This window comes from Strix uralensis, chromosome 7 (genome assembly GCF_047716275.1).
Source record: "Strix uralensis isolate ZFMK-TIS-50842 chromosome 7, bStrUra1, whole genome shotgun sequence".
Lineage (NCBI taxonomy): Eukaryota > Metazoa > Chordata > Aves > Strigiformes > Strigidae > Strix > Strix uralensis.
In genome coordinates, this window is record NC_133978.1 from 2,215,520 (window position 1) to 2,238,641 (window position 23,122).

Consider the following 23,122-nt stretch of genomic DNA (forward strand, 5'->3'; position numbering starts at 1 on the left):
ATATGTCTGACATCCCAGATTTTGGCTTTGTGAATTTGCATATGTGAAAGCTCTGATTAAAGCTAAACAGCCTGAAAAGGAGAAGCAGATGAGAGATTTTCCCATATATGCAAAGCATCTCCAGAAAGTTGTTCAACCCAATTAAATTTTGGACAACTCGGGCTTTGGAAATGCCTGTCCCTCTACACTGACCATAGACAGAGACTGCACAACTAGATTTATAGCTGGTTAATGTTGGAAGAGGTGATCCCCACCATGCACTGATAGCAGGGGGTTGTATTTCACCTGCCTTCTCATAACATAGGAGGTATGACTTACCTCTGATAACAGCAGCAAAGGAAGAAATATTTCTCATAGAAATTCATCTTTCATGTAGCCCTTTGCATCCTTGGTATGTCATGCCATCCTCAGCACCCAGCAGGATGTCAGGGGCTGGGATTTATATCCCATACTGGCACGGGAAACCAGAGCCAAGGGTGTTCAGATGATCAATTACTGTTTTTCTTCTGAAATCATTTCAGAAAAGAAAAGTACCTCCCAGCAATAGGAAGTCATCACTCACAGATGTGAAGTCATCTTCCTGTTGTTGCAGTGCCAGCTTCTTCAATTTAGGATTATACTTGGTTATACTACCCTTGGTTTTACAGTGGGTCAGAAAGACAGTCTGCTTTCTACCAGCAGTAATTGCTTTTCTCTTTCACCACAAAAATAAAATATTAAAAAATAAGATAGTATTTTCCTTTAAACTTCAATGAAAATACTTGATTTTTGCTCCAGCTAGTTATCCCCTCCCTGAATTTGAGAGAGAGTAAAAAGGAGAGGAGACATCTTTCATCCTGTAATGCTCCAAACTGTTTCATTTCAATTATGTCTAAGTATAGATTATTTTTGTTATTCCTTTCCCTTAAATGAACTTAGCAACACAAGTAATCATGTGGAACAAAGCTAACAGAAGCCTATACCATGTGTCTGTCTGATACGCAGAAAATATTTGGAACCTATTTCTGCTGCTGGCTCCATACAGGCAATGACTGTACTTGTGCAGCCAACTCCATGTTTAGTGTTAAAACCTTTAAAAAACCACAAGTATTGCATTTTTGCAAGAGTGGTAGGTACCTTAGTGGAAAACAGCTGCTCATTTTCTTAGATGGTTGCTTGGTGATGCTGAGGGAAGAGTGCAGGACTCTGGAGAATTATGTGGTTCCCAGGGGAGATATGGGCCGGAGATTTTCTTGAGAGATCCTGGACATGATGAATCCCTCTCTGAACAAATAGCTTTTATTTGTTAATTAAAAGTTTTCTAAATGCTGGGGGTGTTTGGCTTTTCAACAGGTGAATGTTACTCGTGAAGACTCCCCCAGTGAAGATCCAGTCTTTCTCCGTACTCTGGGGAAGGGAGATTGGTTTGGAGAAAAAGCGCTTCAAGGGTAAGTGCGCTTTATGACGTAGCTCTTATGTTGAGACAATTTTTCAAGGACTTCTGCAGCCTTCAGAGGGCTCTTGCAATTTGGAAAGAGATTGCAAGTGGGTTTATGCTTGGGGAGTCGGGCATTGTCACTTGGTGTTGCATGTTGCAAGGAGGCATTTCTTTGCAGAAGGGGTTGTTGGGCATTGGAATGGGCTGCCCAGGGCAGGGGGGGAGTCCCCATCCCTGGAGGGGTTGAAGAGTCGGGTTGACCCAGTGCTGAGGGATCTGGTGGAGTTGGGAACGGTCAGGGTGAGGTTCATGGTTGGACTGGAGGATCTTCAAGGTCTTTTCCAGCCTAGATGATTCTGTGATTCTGAGGCTGCACCTTGATGGGGAAATAAGGTTTGTTTGGCATTTGAGTGGCAAAATGTAGATCTTCCTGTGTTTGTCGACATCAGAAAGTAGTTTACCTTTGCACTGTCTTGCCTGACCATGCATTTGATGGTCAAAATATGTGGTGTTTTGCAACTCTGGAATATTTTTCATGTACAGTAAGAGCATAATTGTGGTCTTCTTGATGGCCTAGATGGCTGAAGACAGGGCAGTGATGGTGGTTTTTAAATTGTTGTATTGTGTGTATGTGATTTTGGTGGAAGTGGGAATTGTATGTGAGTGACCTGTTTTATATAAACATTTTGCTTTGGGGATGAACTAAGAGAAACTGCAAATCCATATTCAACAGGTGATTATTATCAAAACCATGCTTTATTTCCATAGGGTGGAATAAGAATACGAAGAGCAAAATATGTGCTTTAGGCAGGAATTTGGGGCACCCATTCATCTTAATGGACAAATACTCATCTCATGCTGGGTACTTATCTGTACATAAGAGCTCTTGGGCTTGTCTTTGATGCTGTGGCTTCTCTTGGATGCTGTGATAACATGTTCAATCCCTCCTAAATCAGTCTTCATCCAAAAAGAAGGCAGCAGAACATTTGAAGGCCAAATTTCTTGTCACTTCTTGGCAGCCAGGGAGATGTATCCAGCACAAAACTTGAGTCTTGCCCATGCAAATCTATACCTTCATTATAAAATAATATGGTTATCCAATAAATGCCCTTACTTCAGTTACTTTTCTAATACTAGCATGGAGATGAACTGTAATTTTAAATTTCCCCCCACAAACACATAAGATAGACACACTTTTTTTCTTCATTTGTTTAGAGGGGCGCCAAAACTTGACTCTTAGAGCTGGTATGTTTTTAAAACGGTACCAAATATGTAGTGGCATCTACTCTAATAGTGAGAGCAGGCAATAGTGTGCCAAAAAAAATCATCTTTTGAAGAACAGACGATATGGGAAATAAAAGGTATTTCCTACCTTGCATCCCTAAACTGTTCTAGTGACATGCAGCACCACCATGATGAGAATTTCTCAGCGTTTCAAGTGCAGTATTTTGGCTATCAGGCTCAGACTGAGATTAGTTAATTTACAATAAATACTTGTCCGTGTATATTTAAATATTCAGTACATAATAACTTTGATCTTCTGAAACTAAACAGATACTTAATAAATGAGACTATGTTCTCAACATGCAAGGCAAGCATAATACTGACTTTTTTTTTTTGCTAGGGAGACAGAATACCTGAAGTACCATACCTCCAGTTTGCTAATAAGCTCAGTAGTTATGTAGCTAGATTGAAATTGAATACTATGAAAATATTGTAATGTAAAGCATCCAGCAGCTCGACAAATTGGTAATAAATCAGTATCTTTCAGGACTGTGTAAGATATCACTTTTCAGAAACTTGGGAAACATTTAGGATGTTTCTACTACTGTAAAACACAGGTATGGCTGAGAACTCAGGAAAAATCAAATTTTTAGTGTATATTCTTTACTTTTTCATCTTTGACTAATTTTTCAAAACTCTGTCGGGACTTGCTTAGCAATACCTAATTACATGCTATTAAATTATATTGTGATTTCGCGTGTGTAGGACATGGTAACAACTAAAAGACATTTATTCCTGACAATATAAAATAATAGTTTCAGCGTCCATTCAGCACAGCAGGAGGACACAGAACAAGCATCTTCTAGTCTCTCACAGAAATATGTATACTGACATAGACATCAGGCGATGATATACGTTATTCTGGTTTTCTCACTTGCACCAGATGGCACGTATTATTTCGCAGTATCCTATTGCACACCGTCAGGAACAAAACACGTCGTGAAATGATCAGCCACATCATCTTACAGTAATACTGAAGGCTCCCAACTGTTGCGTTGTTCTCTTACCTTCCTGGCTAATTGGCACCGAGGTAGCTGATGTATAATTTACAGTATAGCAATACATATTTTACAGTGTACTCATAAGCAGTTATTTTTTGGTGATGTTTTCTTAATTGGAAGGAAAACATTTTATAAGACTGTTCACAATAATTATTTCAAGCAACAGGGAAATAACAATTCATTCAAATAAGCAAGGAAAATAATGCAACTTTGTGGCTCACATACAAAAACTAGCTAATAATTACTAGCTAATAATAATTAAATATGTTTTCTTAATTGGAAAGAAAACATTTTATAAGACCGTTTACAATAATTATTTCAAACAACAGGGAAATAACAATTCATTCAAATAAAGAAAGGAAAATAACTCAATGCACCTTTGTGGCTCACGTACAAACACTAACTAATAATTATAGCATCACACAGCTGAATCCTTGCACGAGAGCATGTGTCTGGACCACACTGCATCCTCTTCCAGAGGTGACATTTTTAGAGTGGCCATCCATCCATTGGATGGAAAACATGGTTTGGTCTGCAGTGGATGTTCTTACAGAGAACGATGGGGGAAGAAAGGAGGACAGAAAAACAAATCTTTAGAGATATAAGAGAAACATCTTTCTCCTTCAGAAATTGTTTCCTATAGGCCAACTCTAAAGAGGAACAGCTTGAACCACTGGCTCCTTACTGTAACATTATATATTACATCATATATTGCATTTAGATAGAGCTGTCATTTTGAGTGCTGTGGGTTTCACCTGCTTTGGAGATCCAGGAGGAGCTCCAGACTGTGGGGCAAAAGAGCATTGGCACATGGCAGAGGGCTGATGTTTTGGAGAGGTGGCAATGGAGCCCACCTGGGTGAGCAGGAGAGGGATTCTGAAAGAAATATTCATAGTTCGGTTCATAAAAATTTGACCAAACTGGCCATCTCTTGAGGTCCAATAGCTGGGATTTTCAGGTGAGCGTGTTGGCTTTTAAAGGAGGAGATCCCTAAACACTCATCAGCCTCAAATCTCCTGGGTAGTGGCAAGAGAATTCAGGGGAGTAACCCACACTGAAGCTGAGACAGGGCTTGCCCTGGCCTCCATAATATATGTGTAACTATTTTATTTATCTATGTATAAATATAAATGATGAAAGTGCGTGGTACTGAAAAAAAAGTAATGGGAATATGGATGCCTCGCTTTAGTTTAAACTTACACAAATATATGAAACAGTTTTAGCAAAGAAAATTTTTCCACATGGTAAGATGGAAATGGCAGCTTTTTTTAAGGCTGTTTTACTGTATTTCTAGGCTATTGTCTTTGAGAGGAACGTTTTTAATGCAGTTAATAGAAAAGGTAGCTACTTCAGTGTGGCTGGGGCAGACACTGGCGAGGCAAAACAGGATGATGGAAACACAGTTTTATTTTGAAAGCAGCTTAGTTTGCTCATTTGTCCATGTGAGCTGTCTGAAAATAATGAAATTACTTGTTTCTCACTTAGAGTTTATCATCTTCAGTTGTGTTGATTTATAAATCCATGCAAGCCTGTATTTGCAATGTAATTAAGCCCAAACACACATTCACTTGACCACGAGCAAAACTATAGCAGGGTGACAGCCAGTTTGAGGAGACGAGGGAGTCTTCATACAACTGGTATAAATTATTTTAGGGCACAGCATATGGAAGAGGCGTGGGAGTTTGGGAAGCCTTCCTGCCTCGAGGGTTGTGGTGGGTCAGCTCATGGATGAGACTGCCGAAGGAAGCTCCTGCTTGGTGCAGAGAGCCCCAGCCAAAGGGTGTCCTCCCTTCGTCCTTCTCATTTGTAAAGAATAAAATACAGATTTTTTTTTTGTTTGTTTATTGTTTCAAAATGTGTTTGTGGTGCATAGGGTGAAGAAGAAATTGGGGTCTTTGGGTCGTGCAGGAGGTGCTCTGCCATGGTGACAATTATAGTGATAGTTGAGCTACTGTAACAGATTTATGTATAATTTTTTTGTTACCTTCACAATGATTTGAAAATGAGTATGGTAGTACCTGTCTCTCGTGGGACATAACAACACATCTTCCTTTCAAGAAAGTTTGTACTATTTCCCATTTATATCTCTGCCTCTGGAGGCTCCCATGTAGTTATTTTCCCAGTGTTACAAAAACCATCTTCCTCTAACTCCCCCAAATCCCTAGGGTATGTTTTATGTGCTGATAATTCACAGGAGCAGTAAAACAGTATATATCTGTATGGGTAGGAGTGTCAAAAGACAATTTCCTTGCTGACCATCCAAAACCTATATTTCCCACTTAAAATAGTGTGAAGTGCTGTGATGGATGTTGTCATCAGACATCAGGAATGCACAGGGAAATATTAATGCATCTGTAAATCAGAATTGCAGCTGGCAATGTCAGAGCTTTAGTTCTTCATAAATTAATGTAGGAACTGAATACAATCCTTAAAACTTTTTAAAAGGACCAGTAGCTGATAGCTGAGATGAGAATGAGACATCAGTAAATAGGGCATTAGAGTATTGGCAACGCTATCGATTTGCTTTTTTTTCTAATATATGGTTGTTTTCTCTTGCTGCAGCCAGGGTTATGAGTCAGGCTCCAGAATTAATCATTTTATTAAATCTCTATAAATGCTGCAGGAGGTGCTGGGGTCCCAGTCATGCTTCTCTTCTCCCTGCTCTAATTCCAAGTTTGCTTCTGTGTAGTTGCAAAAATGCTGCTGCTAAACTGACCTTTACATTGCTCCTTTTCCCAGATAAGAAGCTAAAAATTTGGGGTTTTGTTAAAAACTTAATTGCCAAAACCTGGAAACCTGTTTAAATGCCACACCTTGCTGCCCTTCCATCTTCTTCCTTGCCCTTTCTATCTTTTTTCTTACCTGTTTTGTTTCTTTTTTTTTTTTTTTCCCCAGAAATTCTTTTCCCCTGTTGCTAACTAATAACTTTTGAAGGACTACAGGGATTTATTTACTCAGTTCAAATGCTGAGGGAATAAGACCATTTCCTAGCAGTTGGAAAATAACTAACCTGATAAATGGTAAAATGGATTTGCATGGTGGCATCTTCAAATGTTTTCAGTTTTGCAAGACACACACACAGTCCCCCGTAAATTTCAGAGCTGCCTTGGCTGTCCTGGAAAGGAAACGTGCAGGCTGTGGTGGATTTTTATTTTATTTTATTTTATTTTATTTTATTTTATTTTATTTTATTTTATTTTATATTTTATATTTTATTTTATTTTATATTTTATTTTATATTTTATTTTATATTTTTATTTTATTTTATTTTATTTTATTTTATTTTATTTTACTTTTTTTTTTTTTTAAATGGATGCTCCTGTTCAGACTGATCTTCACTCTCACAATAAACCAGGGTATTTTTCACACTCCCTTGCTGTCAAATGTTGCCTATTCTTCCTTTTATTTTGCACACACAAATTTCTGCTTACTACAAATCACCTGTTGGGAGGTATCTAACAGTTTTTAATTTACTAAATACCCTGTCATTTCTCTCAGCCCTCGCTATGCCTGAACAGTTGTGTCTCGAAAAGCTTTTTCGATGTTGAACTTCTCAGTGAACGTAAGAGTTGTATTTCATCTTCATCGGACACCTTCCTTGTGATACCATGCTCCCACTAAAACTTTACTATCTACTGACCTGTTAATCTAATTGTCTTGAATTTTCTTGGGAAAAGAACAAGAAAGTGGGATGGAGGATAGGAAATGTTTATTCCTCTATAACATAGAGGTGGTAGTGCAAGTATATAAGTGGCAAACAGGAGTCTTATCTCAGGGTAGCATCATAAGATATATATATATAAATATTTTAAAAAATATACATATAAAAACATATATATCCTACAGGATAATATAGTTTAATTTCTGTTTCTCCAGGGAGAAGTACTAGTCCTTCTGTTGCAATCAGTGTGGTTGGAAAAGAAACATCCAACCACCAAAGAGTGTTGGGAAAGGGTCTGGGCAGCAGCAAAATTTCAATGTAAGAAAGCAAATGGGGATCTGTGGTGGAAAAGGGATGGCCTGTTGCATTCTAACCTGTCACGCCAGGGGTCATGATGCAGAGAGATTCACTGTTCCCATTTCAGCCCAGTTAAAAACAGAGGAAAGAAAGGAAAAACAACCATAAGGTAGAAATTCAGTTCAGGATAATGTAGTTTTCTAGCCAGGAGCCCCGTGGAGATGAAGATGTACCAGTAGTGATGGTCATCATAAAATTGAAGCAGTGTTTCAAATGTTGATGTGCAGGAGAATGAGTCTAAAACCAACCAAAAAAGACCCTTTTAACTTTGGCTAATAGGAGGGAGCAAGTTGGGAAGCACTTTTTATCACTGCTGTTGCTAAATAATGGGGCTTTCTTTAAGTCCAGGGTGTTTTGTAGCCCTTTTGCCCGGCACCTGCAATACTGTGTGCGTAGCTCATGGACCGTGGATGTGACACACGGCCTCCAAGGACCAGCTGGAAGTTATTTCATCCATTATGTCAGCTGCTTTTCACACTTACTACAAGCGTTGGGTGATCTTAAAAGGTATTCCAGCCATTATGGCTCTATTTTCCATCTTCCTCCCCTCCCTGGTTAGATTCCTTCCTATAAAGCCAAGCGAGCCCTGGGAGGTGGGAGCAGGGAGTGATGGCTGATGGGTTTTGACCCATGACCCTGAGATGCAGAGAACACCAGATGCTTTTAAAGGGTTTGGAAAAGCTGTTGGCAAACCACTGAAACAAAACCCTCCCGGAGGCTTTGGAGGGTAAGAGCTCAAAAACCAGGACAGCTGGAAGTGAGGAGGCAAACTGACACCGAGACCGTGTCACCATATGGCTCCCCGCAGGGTTGGCTTTCTTCCTGCAGGCGTCTGTCCACTGCTTGGATCAGGAGAGGTGGCTGGGTGGACCTTTGATCCGATTGATCTCCTAAGGGCACACCACGGCAGTAATTAAATGCTACTAAAATGTCTCCCTGTCCGGTCCAGGTTGGCTTCTGGCATGTTTGCCTGGCCTCAAAGCCCTTAGACAGGGGATCGCTCTAGCCCAGATGAAGATATTTTATGATTCTGTTGTTGCAAAGTAAATCATGAAATCTTCATCAGGGCCTTTGCGATTTGTTTAATTACATTATTGCAAGCACTGATGTAGTTGCTTCACTTTCTCCAAGTACACATTCCTCACCCTTTATTTCTTCATAAAAAACAAGTCAATTTTACATTGGCTTGTGCACGAGCTTGCAGTAAGCATCTTCAGCTGGTTGCCAAAAGCTCTTGGTGCTCCAGGAAGTTCCCTGGCAGGGAAGAGGCTCCCCATTAAGGGACTCATCCAAAGCCTTTTAAAATGAGCTGGCAGGTTCGCCCCGATTCTTCTTAGGCATGCTCTAACTCACAAAAATATAGCTATGCTTTCGTCACCTAGCAAAAATAAATCTGGGGTTTTTTTGAGCTGTGTTGACTTCAGCCACCCTGTATATCAAGAAATGAGGGGAAAAGGACCCAGAGGGACAGAGCAAGATGTGTTGGCTCTAACAGCATCCTGTCTGGGAGCGCTGCGTTGTGACTACACTTTTCCAACAGGAATGAACTGATGTTATTGACTCATCTTAAATAAGAATACAGCATGGATCACAGCAGGTGAAACCAAAGGTCCATCTAGCCTGGCATCCTATCTTTTACTGCAACCAGAATCAATTGCTGAAGAACATCCTGAACTGGTGGCTTTAATAATTTATAATCCTTGGTGGGTTGTCGATTTCCTTTTCAAGCATGTGCAAGTGGTTTTAAAATCCATGTCCTTCTTTGGCAATTAGTTCCACAGTTTAAGTGTGCAGGATGAGAAGAAATGCCGATTTTAATGTGGGGTGTTTTTTTTGGGATGGGCCATCTGCTCCTTTTACAAGATGCCTCCAAATTCTCATATGTGCAGTTGACTTCCTGATTTGCAGAAAGCTCAAGAGTCTGTTGTCTGACACTACAGATGTGGCAACGAGCTATTTAATATGAAGACAAATTTTTCTTTACTACATTTACAGTTTCTAGCATCTTAAATGACTTGGTAAGATCTCTGGAACTCAGTCCTACTTTTTCTTTAACAAGAACCACACTTTTTATATAAAAATACATGGAACGAGCTAACTGACTGCAGTATCATTCTGCATTTTGACAAACAGATTTCAGTCAATAATTTGAGATTTTTTTACTAACTTGTGTGCTGGTGATATAGAAAGCTGGTAACATCTTAGTCAAGCAGGCGTTGGTGAACCTTCCCAAAAGCTGTGCAGCTTTTCAGACTTGCTCTGCATGGCAAGTTACACAAGAACTATTCTTCCAGGCTTGAATAGGCAAAGGGTTTCTTTAGGACTAAAATAATACAACAAGGAGAGCAATTGCAAAAAATCACATCCACAAAGGCTCTTTCAATCTCTATGTTTAAATGATCACTTAAAAATCTCAAGCAGGGATGGAGCTAAGCAATGAGATGATGAATCGGGGAGGGGGGGGGGGGGGTTCAGCTGCTTGATTTCCCCCATTGTTAAATATCTTGCTTCCAAATTTCTTGAATTTCAGGGCAATTGACTTGGAAATGAGATGCAGCTTTATTTTATAATAACGCTGAACAAAACCCATTTCAGTCGAGCGACAGTAAACACTGAGTTAAGGAGGAAAAACAAATGATTATGTACTTAACCAAGATCAGCGAACACTAGAATTGGAGTCTTTTGTGGCTTATCAATTGCCTGCCTCGTGCTGCATTTCGAGCTTACACTTTGCATTTCACAAGCATGTTCACATAAAATACGTAATCATGAAAATACATCAGTTACTGAAGGAATATAGACAGTGGTATTAATAGAAGGCTTGTACACAAAGTATTCCTTTTTTTTTATTTATTGTCTAATAGAAAAAGAAAACAAATATCTGGCTTTTTATTTACTCTATGAAACAGAAAACTTCTTTTGGGAAAGATAGCCATTAGGAGACAATTAGCAGTAAATTCAAAATTTTACTACTCTTCTTCTAGCAAAAAGTACATAAATAAAGTTGCTCCAATTTCTACAGAGAAGTTATGCTCAGAGCCATCTTCGTGACTCAAATATAATTAATAATTAATCAGGTTGTTTCGAATCTTAAAGCTAATAATCGTTAGTTTTTAAGAGCACAGCTTATTAATAGTTCTGGCTTTTTTACAACTGAATCATAGCCTGGGAACTAAAACTGTATATTTGCTTTCCTTTGAGGATTCAGTCCAACAGAGCAAGCACAATATTCCTCCCGCTGAGTTTAAAATATATATAACGTTGGGCAACAAGATTGTACCAGATGGAAGAAAACAGAATTACAGGGGTTTTATAGTTACGAATATATTTGCTTACACTTACTGCAGTGAATGTCTCTGAGAATTTTTCTGATGTCCTTTTGCCTTAGTGTTATTTCAGAGCTTGAAAGAAACCCTATTCCTGAAATTGTGAATGCATGGGAAATACCACGAAGGTATTATATTGTTGCTTTTTATTAGATAACAAAGCTTCTGGAGCACTGTTCGTATAAAAGTATATGTTCTTATTATTTTTTTTTTTTTTTAAATAGCACAATTTGGGTGAAGTATCTTCTTATATGAACCAGGATAAGTAAAACCAGTTAGTGATAGAAATTATTGCAGGGGTCAGATCTGGTAGTTCTTGCTTACTTAAAAAAGTATCAACCTGAGACTGCAGTTTGCTTTTCTCATCTGGCAGATGCAAAATAGCCTGGAAGGGCTGAAGGCTTCTTCTAGTTCTGGCTGAATGCTCCAAACTCTTCCCCTTTGCCTCTTTTTATGTTTTTTTGCAGACAATACCTGTACTCTGCAAAAGAAAGAAAAAACCAAAACAAAGCAGAACAATCCCACCTAATTTCTGTCCTGCAGCAATTTGTAGTATTTTGGTGGTTTTTACATTCTTAAACAAGAAGATCTTTATGTCAACATATTGAATCAAACCATTTTATCCTGAAATTTCAAATTTATGGTGCTTTTGTCAAAATGCTGAAATGCTGGTTTATGACAAAAGTTTCTAGCTGGAAAAAAAAATCCATAATCCAAAATAAATGTGTTAATAGGGAGAGGAGAAAAAAATCCCTGTAGACCTCAAGAGGAAATCACATGTTTTCTTGGGAAACTGCTTCCATCAAGATACTCCTGCTAGCTCTATTCAGGTTTGTAAACATTAAGTGGAACTGAAAAATACAGCACTGAATTATAATTCTCTTGACTTCCTTAAAAAAAACCCAACTAAAGATGACCACCGGGGATGCAGAGGCAGAAGTATGAATTACTGCCGGGGATGCTGCTTGCGAACAGCCTGCCATCTGCTCCGCCTAACTACCTGTGATGCAGACAAGATAATTCATGTTAGCTAACCCTCGGAGCAGGTTTACAACAATATGTAATCATAGGGAAAAAAATGAGCAAAAAACGTTCTACATGTGTTGGTGGGGTTTTGCCTAACTCCTATATCACTTACGCAGCTGTGTGTGTATTTAAACATGCATCCTTAAGTGTCACCGCATTTAATGACATTAAAAAAGCAATGCCTGCTTAATGGCACCTCCCAGGATGGTTGCTTTAATTTATAGACAATCTTACTATGGCATAATGTGAAGTGGCTCCTCTTCAAATCTCCTCTTCTTTTTATACTCAGGATGGATTTGGTCTTTTGTGTCAGGCCTGTAACTCCATATAAACTAGTTATCATTTACAATTTTTTCATCCATAGAAAATTGAGGGGTTTTTTTCTGCAAGGATGCATAGTAACCCAGTATTGGGATGTAGTGCCTAGTCATTTTGTGACCATTATAAGGCCCCATCATAATATGAAATACTTAATATTAAGCCTCGTGATTTAAAAATAGCAGAACATTCTTTATAGAAGCATATTAAAATAATTCCACCTCTAAAAATGTAGACTAATGTATTTTCATGGCTTTCATTTTGCATACTGAGTAATTTAAATACAAAGGGTAGGCCATTTGAATTCGCTAGTGATTTTAACACTATCATGGTTTAGCCATAATATAGTAAATTAGGCCCCCATCCTTGGAAGAAGTTGATGCAAATTTGCATTATTACATTTCTAATAACCTGTTTTTTTCTTAATCATGTTTTCATATTCAGTGTTATGAACAACACATAATGACTTTTTGATTTCATTTATGTCATCCAAGTTATTCAATAGGGGAAAAGGGTCTTCACCATTATAGACCTGCTATTTTTAAGATGACTCTTCTGTAACATGTTGTCCTGCAATGACCTAATTCCCTTTCTGAGGTTTCCTGCCCATCAGGATCACAATGCTGATGTTCTCCAGCATTGGCCACTGGCTACAGTTTATCTCTCTCCTACATGCAGCAAACCCAGAATCCTGATTACTTTGGTTTTGCTCATAGTAACACAGTAGGCTATGAGTTAAGAAGAGGAATATTGTGTACCAACATTAAAACTAGGTAAATTAGCACTTAAGGGAAGTTGGATGGATTGTATAGTTCCACACACCATGAAATAAGCAATGTCCCTTCTAATTTATAGACTTTTTTCCCCAGAGGGCTGCATACCCCACCCAATTTTGCTTAGGGGTCAGTAGTCTATAGGTTTACAGGAACACACTGACCCTTCAAGGGGTGATTCATCATATGCTGAAACTCCTTTGCCATCTGGCCCCTCCAGAGCTGCCCAGGACATGCAGACAGCTGGGCTGGATGGGATCCTAGCCTCATGGAGGGCAGCTGAATCCTACTTGGAGGCATCGACTGTATTTCCTTTGGGACTAAAAAAAAAAAAAAGCCTCTGAGTGGCTGCATATGACAAGTATTACCAGTGGGAAGCCTAGTGATGAACATCTATTCTTCACATTTTATGTTACGGCTGTCCAACCATTAAGTAACGTGGTTAAACACCACAGACGTGTTCAAAATTAAGGATGAAGTATTTATAGGACTGGAGCTGACTATTTGTCTGTATGAATGCCTATTTGATTCTATGTTGTTAGGAACTCTACAGTGTTAAAAGACCATTTTAAGATCACCCTTTTCAAGTAATACTTATTTAAATTGACAAAAAGGCATTAGAAAAGCAATGTCCTCTTTTACAGAATTCAGTTTAATAAACTGTTTGAGCCCAGAGTGTCCAATTGTGAGGTTTTTTTGGTTTGCTGGCTTGTTTTGTCTGAGTAATGTGCTTGGTGATGGGCTGAAGTCTCTCTCTGGCAGAGCGATAGCATCATTTGTACCCAAAAAACTGCACAGTTTTGTTTCAGAAGTCTGATGCAAAGAACCTGAGGCCCTTATGCAAAGCTACAGCTTGTCCCCAGAGCGGTGGACCGCCTCAAGAAGCACTTCTGCAAGTAATAGAACTTTTCACAGCCCAGAGGCTTTGCTTCCAGTGCCATCCCATTCCCTGCCAAGAGAATGGAACAAAGTCTGGGGCTGCATGCCTGCCATCTCACTGGAAACTGGGGGCAGAAGCAATGGCTTAAGCACCCTGCCATAATGCTAGGCAAAAACATTGATGCAATGAGAAACCTTCTTTGTTGCTTTTTCTGGTTAAAGAAGTTGCTCCTTTTCCTGGAGCACGTCAGGTACTAGCAGTTTTACATCCTGGAGATATTTTCTGTTGAAGAGCAAACCTTATGCAGTTTGTTATAGGGAAGGATGGTGGAGAAGCAGCTGAAGATGGCTGCGGAAAACCCGGTGTGTGATTAGGTAGGTATTGTGTCCTGTGGTGGAAAAAATCCATTCAGACCATGTAGACCAAGCTGGCTAATAAATTGCAGAAAGGAATCATGTCTGCATTGGCATTTAATGATATCTGACTGGGCTAATTGCCTTCGTAGCGCATGGTGTGTCACCCTGAAGCATGGATTGGTGTTGTCATCTGCAAAGCATCGCTCAACGAGTAATATCAGCCTGGTAGCAATGCAGGGATGACTAATTTTTTTTTTTTTCCTACCCACCTTTTCAGCTGGCTTTTATTATTTTTCATGGCTTTGTTACGGGGTGGGAAGCTTTTCAATTTGGGTGGGTCTAACACTGTCAGGGGTGGTAAGCGAGTGTTGGCTGCACTAGTAGTGGGAGATGTGCTTGTGTGTCCTGTAAACTGGTGATGAGAAATTAATTCCTAATCCAGGCATGAGAACAGCACAAGAAACATTACTTGAGCTGGCAATTTTGTAATCTCTCCAGAGATGTGAGATGTGGTCCCCACGCTTGGTGAAAATGGCTTTATTGTTGGAGCAGATGAGCATCAGGGTTGGGCGATGGCTGCAGGATGTCTAGACCAAGTCTCTAAAGGTTTGCTTTTCTGCTCCTCACCTTCCCTTCATACGTACAAGGAGTTTTGTAGCCTGTATACTATTCCTATACTGTATATATTTCTATTTCTTGAAAGTCATCAGTCTACCAGACCCCTGCTTTGAATTTAATTATTATAAACATCAATTTTAAGTCTTAAAACAGATCTTTTCCCCATTTCAAGACTTGGCAGAGGGACTATTTATGCCAGCAATGGTAAATCAAGCTCTGATGTCTCCATTTTCAGTTATAGCCTCTAAACATGAAGTAAGTTCCATTGACTATTGATGCAAACAATACAGTTAAGCTTTTAAGTACTTGATGCATTAAAACGTGTTGTCCCAGCCTGTCCCTGTCCCCGTGGGGTGTCGCTGAGTCTCCAAAAGGAGAGCTGGAGCCAGCCTCACCACTGGGAGCTTAGAGAGCAACTAGGCTGGCTGGAAATATCACCCTGACTGTTTTAACATTTAAAAATAAATAGATTGTGTTATCACTAAACAAAGTCAGGTCTTATTTTAGGCAAAGGTGCAATCTGAGCATAACTTTTGCAAGACGCGGCAGCACTCCCATTACAGCATTGGGACTTCATGTGCAAAGCTCATGTTACATTTATGTTTGGCTCCGATAACAAATGTCTGAAAGCTGATTTTTTAAAATGGTTTTCATATTAGGAGAGTGTGTTATTTATTTGTAACATTGATGTGGATATTCACCTAAGCTATCTGTTTACTTAACACAAAAGATTCAGGTTGTTATATGCAGCATTATTTATGAGTGCTCCTTATAGGTGCTTAACGACCTACTAACATTTTGTTAGGCTGAACAATGTTATCACTGACCCTCAGAAACTTTGTCTGGGGCTTGAACTTTCCATTTTTAAATTGAATTTAACTGGGGAATGAACTATAGCTGTGCCAATTGTGTGGGACAGTGTGTGAACTGGTCCAACCCCACAGCTGGAATTGGAGCTGTACTGGCAAGTTCCCCTCTAACCATCATAGCTGGGATACTGCAAAAACAGCAAACAGCTTAAACAAAGGTTTATTATTGGGACATACTGCAGCATCTCGGTAGACAATGTTGTTTGGGAGCCTTAGGCAGCTTTCCTCAATGCATCAGTCTGCCCATGAATGAAGGTGAAAGAGGACCGCAGCCTCAGCGCTGGGATTAGCTTTTTGTTTCTAGGTTTTTATGGGATAGATTGGACTGTGCTGCCTTTTTCATGACTGAGTTATCTGCTTTATTAAAGCCTCGCCATTACATCAGCACCGTTGATAGGCATCTGGTTGGTTGAGAGCCCATCCAGCCCCTCTCACGTTGCCAGGACCTCTCCTTTCCTTCATGTGGCCCTGTCTTCTGGTGCCCAGCCCTGCAGCAGTTGATTCTCAGCAGGTTTAAGCCTCCAAACCTCCCCTGTCCTTTTGTCCTTCTGTAAACACAAGGCCCTTATCCTTAAATCCATTTGCTCTTGTGCTGCCAAACTATGCTGGCAGAAATGCTGCAGCAGGCTGATTTCCTTAATCATGATTATTGTCTTCCCTGTTCTGCTGTCTCTCTAACTAGAGTCCCCCAGCTGTCTTTTCATTCCCTGACCATCATTCATCAAGCTTGTATCTCCTTTCTCTGCCCAATAGCTCCCTGCTTTTCTCTTTTCAAAGAGAAAATGGACAAGATGCAGTTCTGAACTGCTGTCCCATGTCCCACCACAACTCTGTCCTCCTCCTTTGCTGCTGCAGATGCAAAAACATTCTCACCTGGTCTCTTCTTGGAGTCATCTTCATGGCCCCTGTTAACATATATCTTGTCTATAATCTGTATCTTCCTTTACTCTTTCCCTTCATTTCTTGTGCTCTCTTAGATCTTATCCCTCACCAGATAAGCACATTTTGATCTCCGCAGTCACAGAGATAGGAGCTGCTGCCCCATTCTCCTCTCTTCTTACCACTGATACTATTTGTTATATTGAAAGCTGTTGGGATTTCTTGTCTTCCAGTATTACTGCATCATCAACCCGTGATTTAAGCTGGGAGGGACTTGCAGAGGGCATCTGGTACAACTCCATGCTCAAAACAAGCCTAATTAGAGTAAGTCGCTCAGGACCATGTCCAAATGCATGTCCATGCATTACGCTAAATGCATGGATTTTCTTTTTCTTTTTCCTTTCCTTTCTTCAGCTCTTTGTCTATCAACTCAACTGTTGGTCCTGTTGGTCTTTTAGTAAAGCCACTCTTAAGCATTCATAAAAAAACCAGGACCAGCAATCCATTTTTGTCCTTTCAGAGTTGTCACTGAAATTCAGAGCTGTCAGCTGTGGCCTTCTCTTGGCATGTCTGACTTTCTTGTTGCTATAGATGGTGGAGAAGCCATGTCTGTTCTTCAGCCTCTGTGCAGGGATTTGCAGGGGTTGTTTCCTCCTTTCTCTTTTTACTCTCTTCACTGGGACTTCAGCTCATTATCTCTGTCCTGATGCCTCACAGCTCATTTCTGGATTTGTCTCCCTCCAAACAGGAATCTCGGCTGTTTCTTTGATACCTCTTAGACACAACTGGCTGCCAGTGTGTTTCCAATAAATTATGCAGACTTCCCACTGGTTTCTTCCTTCATACACAGCAGTGCCATCCTGTCTGTCCTTCATGTCTCCAAGGCACATGTTATCTTCAGACTTTTCCCCTCCAAGCTAGGTTAGATCTGTCAAGTTTTCTATACAGAAGGTCTCCAAGATACTTTCAAATAGCAAAATCCTCCAGAGGTTACTGCTGAAAACCATAGCACAAACTCCAGGTCACCTGGAAAACAAAACGTTCTAAGACTGTGGCTGCAATTACTGTTATCCTAAGTGATTGCTTTGACCAGGACCCTTTTATTTGGGTCCTGAATCCTCTGCTTTCTTGCCTCAAACACCAACTCTTCATCTGTGCTTTCATGACTTACTCCCATCCAGCCTTTTCCCATATTCACCAGTGATTCTGGCATCTAATGCCCATTTATTACGCTTGTCTAAAAAGTATCTTTGTGCTTCTTCCTGAAGCCCCCCCAGCCTGGGAAAAGTTCCCTGTAAAGACCCAAAAAGCTGGCCAGACTTCAGTCCTCCTTCAAGATCACCTTTATTACCATGTGTGTGAAGTTTTTTCCCATGAGTAGAGTCCTAGTGATGTGCTAAGACTACTTCTTGTCCTTCTGAGCCATTATATCCAGCAGTCTTCTGTATATTTTCTTCTGTTCCTCACCAGTCAGCCACCTTCTCTTGGCCTTGAACTGGAGTGTAGATTTTGGTGCCAACATAATAAATTGTTCCTGACATAGTTAGGAAATATACAGGTATTCACCACTAGACCCTCTAGAAAATGCTGATTTGCTGACAATAAATACATTTCCTGTATTTATTTCAGCAAAATATATGTTTGTTACTGAGGTCTCTGCAGGTTTTTGCTGTTACAGAGTGACTGTGGCCAGTTGGCAGATGTAAATGATGCTCTCAGGAGTTACGCCATCAGTGCAACACAAATCATTCCAAGTCCAACAGTATGAGAGGGGAAACACTGAGCTGCACGTGTTGGATTGAATGCAGCTATTTTCAGAGGTTTAATTGTGTTTCTATTCAATAAAAAGGGAAAAAGCTCATTTATAAGTGCTAAGGCTGCGGACAACCTTTATCTCAATGTAATCTTAGGTTTGCTCAGGCTGAAACAAGTGTCACAGGTTTATATGGCAGAACTTTACTAATGAAGCAATTTCACTCTGACTGCTAAAGGGGCTGGCAGAGATTTAAATTCATATAATTTTTATATTGCTATAAAATTCAAATTTTTTTCCCCCAGCCTCTGGGCTTTGTAAAATGAAGTTCTTGATTCCTGAAGTCTAAAGCTATAAAATACACATCTTTAAGGCACTTGCTAAATTCCATTATTTCCTCAATCATGTTATAATTAAATGAAAAAATGTTTTCAATTATAGAATTGAGAAGAAGCTGGAACATTTTAGAACAGTTTTTGCCATGATCTTATAAAGATGATAATGGCTGATAGAGCAGGTTAATCATCATTTGTCCTAGGTGCTATTTTATTTTCCCATGCCATAGTGTAATTTTAGATATAAGATGTTTGGGAACTTTACAGAGAAGTTGTCTTAAACTGTGCAATAATGTGAGTCTTGTAGTTTTGGGTTTTTTTCCTTTCAAACAGAGACCACAAACTAGTGAAAAGAAAATAAACTCAGCAAGAGGGGCTAAACATTAAGTAAGGAGAGAGAGATGATGGTTTTGTTGGCTTGACTTTGGTCTCTTGAGTCCAAATCCACTTTGTATTTTCTTAGTGTTTAAAATATTTTAAATGTAATTTTAATATATATTTTTATAAAAATATTTTTAAATATTGCTTGTGCTGATGACACAAAGAAGAAGTTTTTTAAAATTTCTTCCAATTAAGCCATCTATTCTCTTAGGTAACTTCACTGTTGAGGTGACCAGCCCAAGTCAACTATGAGTGAAGAATCACAAACATTGGCAAGAGCCTGATGATAATCTAGCTAAAAATCTACAAAAGGCATTACTGTGAGGATACCCTGACTTTTAATTCTTATATGTCTTCTGCAATGCCTGAGTGACTTTTGCACCATGCTGTGGTAGAGATGGTGACTTGAAATATGTCGATGAGCTTCTTTTAGTCCTGGACTGTAACCTTCAAAATAATTTTGTCTCCTACAGTTGAGTAGGTGGGGTCATATTTAACCCAGGGGAAAAAACCAAACTGAAATTAAGTCAGGAAGAGAGAAACATGTGTAAAGTTCCTTGCCAAAGAATTGCTTTTATAGACTGAATTCATACAGGTCCTTCATGCCAAGCTGGTGTGCAACTCCAGTCTAGAGCCACCTCCACTACACACTTGATTGCGGAAGCGGTCAGGAGTGTCTTCTCAACTCTGTGCTGAAAGGACAGGAATTAAGCAAGGTAAAACTTGATGGAAAGGTTTGGAAGTTAAAAGGAGTGGAGTGTATATGCCAGCCCATAAATAGCCTGGAAGGACTTTGCAGAAATTACGCACAAGCTTTTATGCAAAAGCTGTAGAGTAAATCTTTCTTCTGTCAAATAACTGGTAGGCGATATGTGTTACCCACTGCTTCTGCTGGTGAGGGCTTCCCTGTGATTTTAGTATCTTGACCTTGGACATTTTGAAATTTCCTCCAGTAGTGGCTGAAACTTTGCAAAAGGAGATGGAATGAATTTTAAACTCAATATTACTATGTTCTGAAGCCAGGTATTTCCAACATCTTACATTACCATAGGTAATGTAGTGCTTTTAAAGTGAAGATAACTCTAGTTGTGATTTTCTCTCCGATCTTGCATCTGAAATCCTCATCTAAAATTCTTTTAGTGCTTTCTTCAAACTTTCTCTGAATATATCTGCCTTAAGAACTGTGAGGTGGCATAAAAAGGCATTTGGTTCTTGTTATTCAGGTGACCTGGAGTTTGTACTGTGGTTTTTAGCAGTTCTTAGTGCCAGACTGAAAGTATGTTTTAGTCTACAAAGTGACCCTTGTATAACATGATTCTTAAAAATTAGTTTACTTTACTGGAGAGAGAGGGGAATCATGTAGAGGAGACAGGCAAAACTCAGGTGAATGTTGGCTGAAAGGGAGCTCTTGAAGGTCTCTGCTCGACGTCCTGCTTAAAGCAGGGCTGTCACAGATGCTGGAGCAAATTCATCATTGCCTTGTTCAGCCTGATCTTGAAAATCTCAAAGAATGGAGAGTCGGTCACCAGTCGAACTATTGCACCGCTGTAAGTTTGTCTTAAGTTTTCCATCATGTCCAGCCTGAACTCCTAAATGACAACTTGTGGCTGCTGCTTTAAAAAAATTCCTGGGGAAAAAATGCCAACAGACATAATTTCAATCAAACAGTCTGACATTTAACAGGGATTGTTGCAGCTACTTGCTTCAAAAAACTATTGAGCCCAGTCTTTTATTGTAATGAAAATGGGAATATATCTAATCTGCCTGGATTTTGAGGGTGTCCACAAGAGCAAAGGAGTTAATCCATATGCATCACAGTATATTTTTTAATCTTGTGTCATGTGTCCTTTCTGGACAGGTTCCTAGAGACTTGGAGAAAGACTTAAATAATTTGGCAGTTTTGGAGACATCCCTCTACCTAGGAGAGTTGAAAATCTTTGGAACACTGGGAAAGTCTGAGCCTTTTGTGCTCTTTATTGCCCTGATGCTACAAAGAATTTAGGAAAGATTTAGGTTTTAAACTAACCTCCAACGTGTGTCCTTGAGCAACGTCTGATGTTTTACAGACGAGGATATTGCCTCTCTAAGCAGGGCATCTCAGAGGAATGCAAGCTCATTTAGGAAGTGTTTTATCATTTTAAAACTGTTCACAAAAGGCTTGTAATAAAGTATTGTAGTTAACCTTATAGCCTTATTTTTCCTTTTTTTTTTCCTTTTATGGATGTAAAGGATACTTTTCCCATGTGGAGATTCCAGATTAAGGATAGTGAGAGTGGAAGGGAAGTATTTTAATTGTCAGGAGCTTTGATTTAGTAATGAGACACTGACACTGCGTTCCTCCCAGCGCTCAGGAGAAGTGTTGGACCACTTCACAATTTGTGCATCTTCATTTTCCATCCAGGCTCAAGAGGTTATCAGTACCCAAGGCCTGAAGAGAGATGAGTCAACCACAGGAAAAGGGACCCTTAAACCCAACAATTTTCACAAATTTTATTGCTGATACTCCCCAAGAGCTGCAGAAGTCCTCAGTTTACCTGTGATTTTGGTGATAGTTTTGTTGGCAATATTTGCATATCCAAATGGCTACAGTGTTTCCAAAATATTTGCACTTTATTGTCATGCTTTCCAATATTAGTTCATCTCCTTTGCTTTTCAAACTGATGAGAATATTTGAATATATATGATTAAGTTCCCTCCCTTCCATGACTGGGAAAGCAGTCATGTTTATTTGAAAAATGTTGCTTGTGCAAAAGAAAAGCAAGCCACCATATTCAGGGTATTGATATGTGCCAGTAACCATATGGGAATCCAGGCGGCTGGATTTGTATCCTTAAGAGCCCTGTGCCAACAGAGTGAGACTTGCCAGTCCCCAAAGTCATTTAGGATGTTCAAAGTCAGCTGGGTTATCTCTGCGCAGCACTCCTCTGCCATGTAGGCAAACCTTTACATTTCAGATTTAGCTAGGATTAAAAAAATTACACTTTTCTTAGAGGTTGTTTTTCATGAACAGCAGACCTAACTTAATGATGTGAGGTATTAAAACTACCAAAGAATGGTATTTATTCCTCCTGGTAGACATAGTTTAGTGGATAATGTTATACAGGATCAAATCCACTATACTGGATGTCGTCGTGGTCATAGGCATGTATTTTATCTCTTTCCTTTATTATGAGCATGTGATGAGATTTAGATTATGAGAATAACATGGTTTCTTGTCTTCATCAGAGAGGAGCAGGAGCATGGTCTCATCCAATACTCCTACCCCGAGTTGATAGGAAGCACGTTATTGATGTGCACAGTTTAAAATGAAGGTGACATGCTTGATGGTAGACTTTGATAAGGCTTTGCTAGAATTCCTTTGCCAGTAGCACTGCAGACTTTTGTTAATTACTGCCCTGACTCTTTGCAAATGTTCCCTCCAGACATAATTTGTAGTGGTTTGTGGCTTTTATATGGCACTGTCTGCAGTGAGTCGGGACCTGCTGGGGAAGGATACACTCCAAGAGACATGGTTTAATTAGGGCACACTTTCATTAGTTTACTCATCTGCAATCAGACAATAACTAATCACTTGCAGGTCATGTCATCTTTTTTCAGTCCCCTCACCATTTCTAGCCCTAAGTGTCTCTTGCAGGAACTGTAGGGACTAATGAGAGGCAGGTCTTGGACATGGGTTTCTCAGCTTTTGAAATAGAGAGTGCAAGTGGGCTTCACTGAGGACAGATATTAGGTGGATATATGCTCAGCGGAGGTTGAAGGACCTCAGTTTCCTCCATGTCCTTCCTTGCCCAAGGAAATGCTGCTTATCCAGTTTAGTTATACGTTTCCACCTCCCTGTTTTGCTTCTCTTCTCTGTTCACTGGTAGGTTGTAAGCCTTCATGCCAGCT

The 23,122-nt window shown here is 39.7% G+C and overlaps 1 protein-coding gene across 2 annotated transcripts in view; it reads left to right on the top strand.

Annotated features, from left to right (window-relative positions):
- The window catches only part of PRKG1 (protein kinase cGMP-dependent 1), a 535,590-nt gene that overhangs the window by 411,681 nt on the left and 100,787 nt on the right, over positions 1–23,122 (top strand). For both annotated transcript variants that reach the window (XM_074874162.1, XM_074874161.1), the window contains exon 7: positions 1,333–1,427. In XM_074874162.1, coding sequence (XP_074730263.1) covers positions 1,333–1,427 — 95 coding nt within the window. The remainder of the gene's footprint in view (positions 1–1,332; positions 1,428–23,122) is intronic.